The 1,245-nt window shown below is 56.0% G+C and overlaps 1 protein-coding gene across 1 annotated transcript; it reads left to right on the top strand.

Moving 5' to 3' along the window:
- Positions 1-357: 357 nt before the first annotated feature.
- On the top strand, positions 358-720 carry MONBRDRAFT_28408 (uncharacterized protein; the record flags this gene model as incomplete). Its single annotated transcript, XM_001748887.1, has 1 exon — positions 358-720. One exon carries the CDS (start codon positions 358-360, stop codon positions 718-720), a length of 363 nt encoding a protein of 120 aa, XP_001748939.1.
- Positions 721-1,245: the final 525 nt, after the last annotated feature.

The following is a 1,245-nucleotide window of genomic DNA, read 5'->3' as shown; positions in this document are numbered from 1 at the left end:
CGAGTCGCGAATCAGGCGAGCAAAGCTCTCAGCCAGATCGTCCTTGCGACAGACAGGGTCGAGCCAGAGAAAGCCCGTCGCCACATCCCGATAGGCAATGATGTACCTCGCTCCTTTGATACTAGGGGAGCGAAGCGGGCCAAACATGTCAGAAGCGACCAGTTCACCAGGCATGCGGGGCGTGCGGTCGCGATCGAAGCCAGCCAGAGCAAGGCGCTTAGCTTTGAAGAGGTTGCAATCGTTGCAGTTGAGGATGGCCTTGACGTCCGAGGTGTCTTCAACTTGCTGCAGCATGGAGCGCAAAACTTCGCGCGGCGGGTGGCCAAGAAGACGATGCATCTGCGAAGCAGACACAACATGGGCATGCTGTTGTTGCTGGTGGTGGCGCTGGTGGTGCAGGTGGTGAGCTGGGAGAAAAGAAAAGAAAAACAAGCCACCACTAGCCGCATCACGTGGTGCAGACCAAGTGACATCAGCATCACTCAACAAAAATGTAGACGAGTCAGACAAGGACACGACAAAACCAGCATCAACAAGGGCAGAAAGCGAGACAATGTTGTGAGAAAAAGAAGGCACATAAAAGCAACGATCAAGAACAATGGGGCGCAAGACACCATCAACATCAGTCACGAGCAAAGATACGGAGCCGACGGCCTCAGCAGCCGTCACGCCGTTGGCAGTCACAATGGTCTCAGAGCTTGGAGCAAGATCATGAAATAAATCACGATCAACAAAAAAATGAGCAGTGGCACCACTGTCCACCAATGCACGATTGCTGGTGGCCAGGTTGGTGGCTGACAAACAGGTCAAGAACAACTCGTGGTGACGATAATGTGTTTGTGCGGGCGAATAATTCACAGCAGGAGCAGCGGGCAAATGGGAAGGAGGAGCAGCAGGTGCAGCGGGCAAATGGGAGGGGGGAGGAAGAGACAAGGTCGCGGTCATGATGGGGGCCGCAAACTGCTTGCCATTGTGCTTCTCGTACGCGCGCTTCTTGCGGCACTGAGATGCATCGTGGCCATAGATGCGACAAAATTCACAGTTGGCATTGACGCGATCACTCTTTGGGTGGGGCCCGTGGTGTATACCATGGCGACCACGGCCACGACCACGTCCACGACCGCGTCCGCGACCACGTCCACGGCCATGCCCGTGCCCGCGCCCTCCACCATGCTCAACAGCAAAGGCACCCTGTTTAGGTTCGGCGCGGGCACCAGCAGGCGTGAGTTTGTGCAGGTTAGCAGT

The sequence above is a fragment of the Monosiga brevicollis genome, genomic scaffold, assembly GCF_000002865.3.
Source record: "Monosiga brevicollis MX1 MONBRscaffold_26 genomic scaffold, whole genome shotgun sequence".
NCBI classification, from domain to species: Eukaryota; class Choanoflagellata; order Craspedida; family Salpingoecidae; genus Monosiga; species Monosiga brevicollis.
The sequence above is the reverse complement of the archived record's forward strand: the minus strand, read 5'-3'. Positions and strand labels throughout refer to the sequence as shown.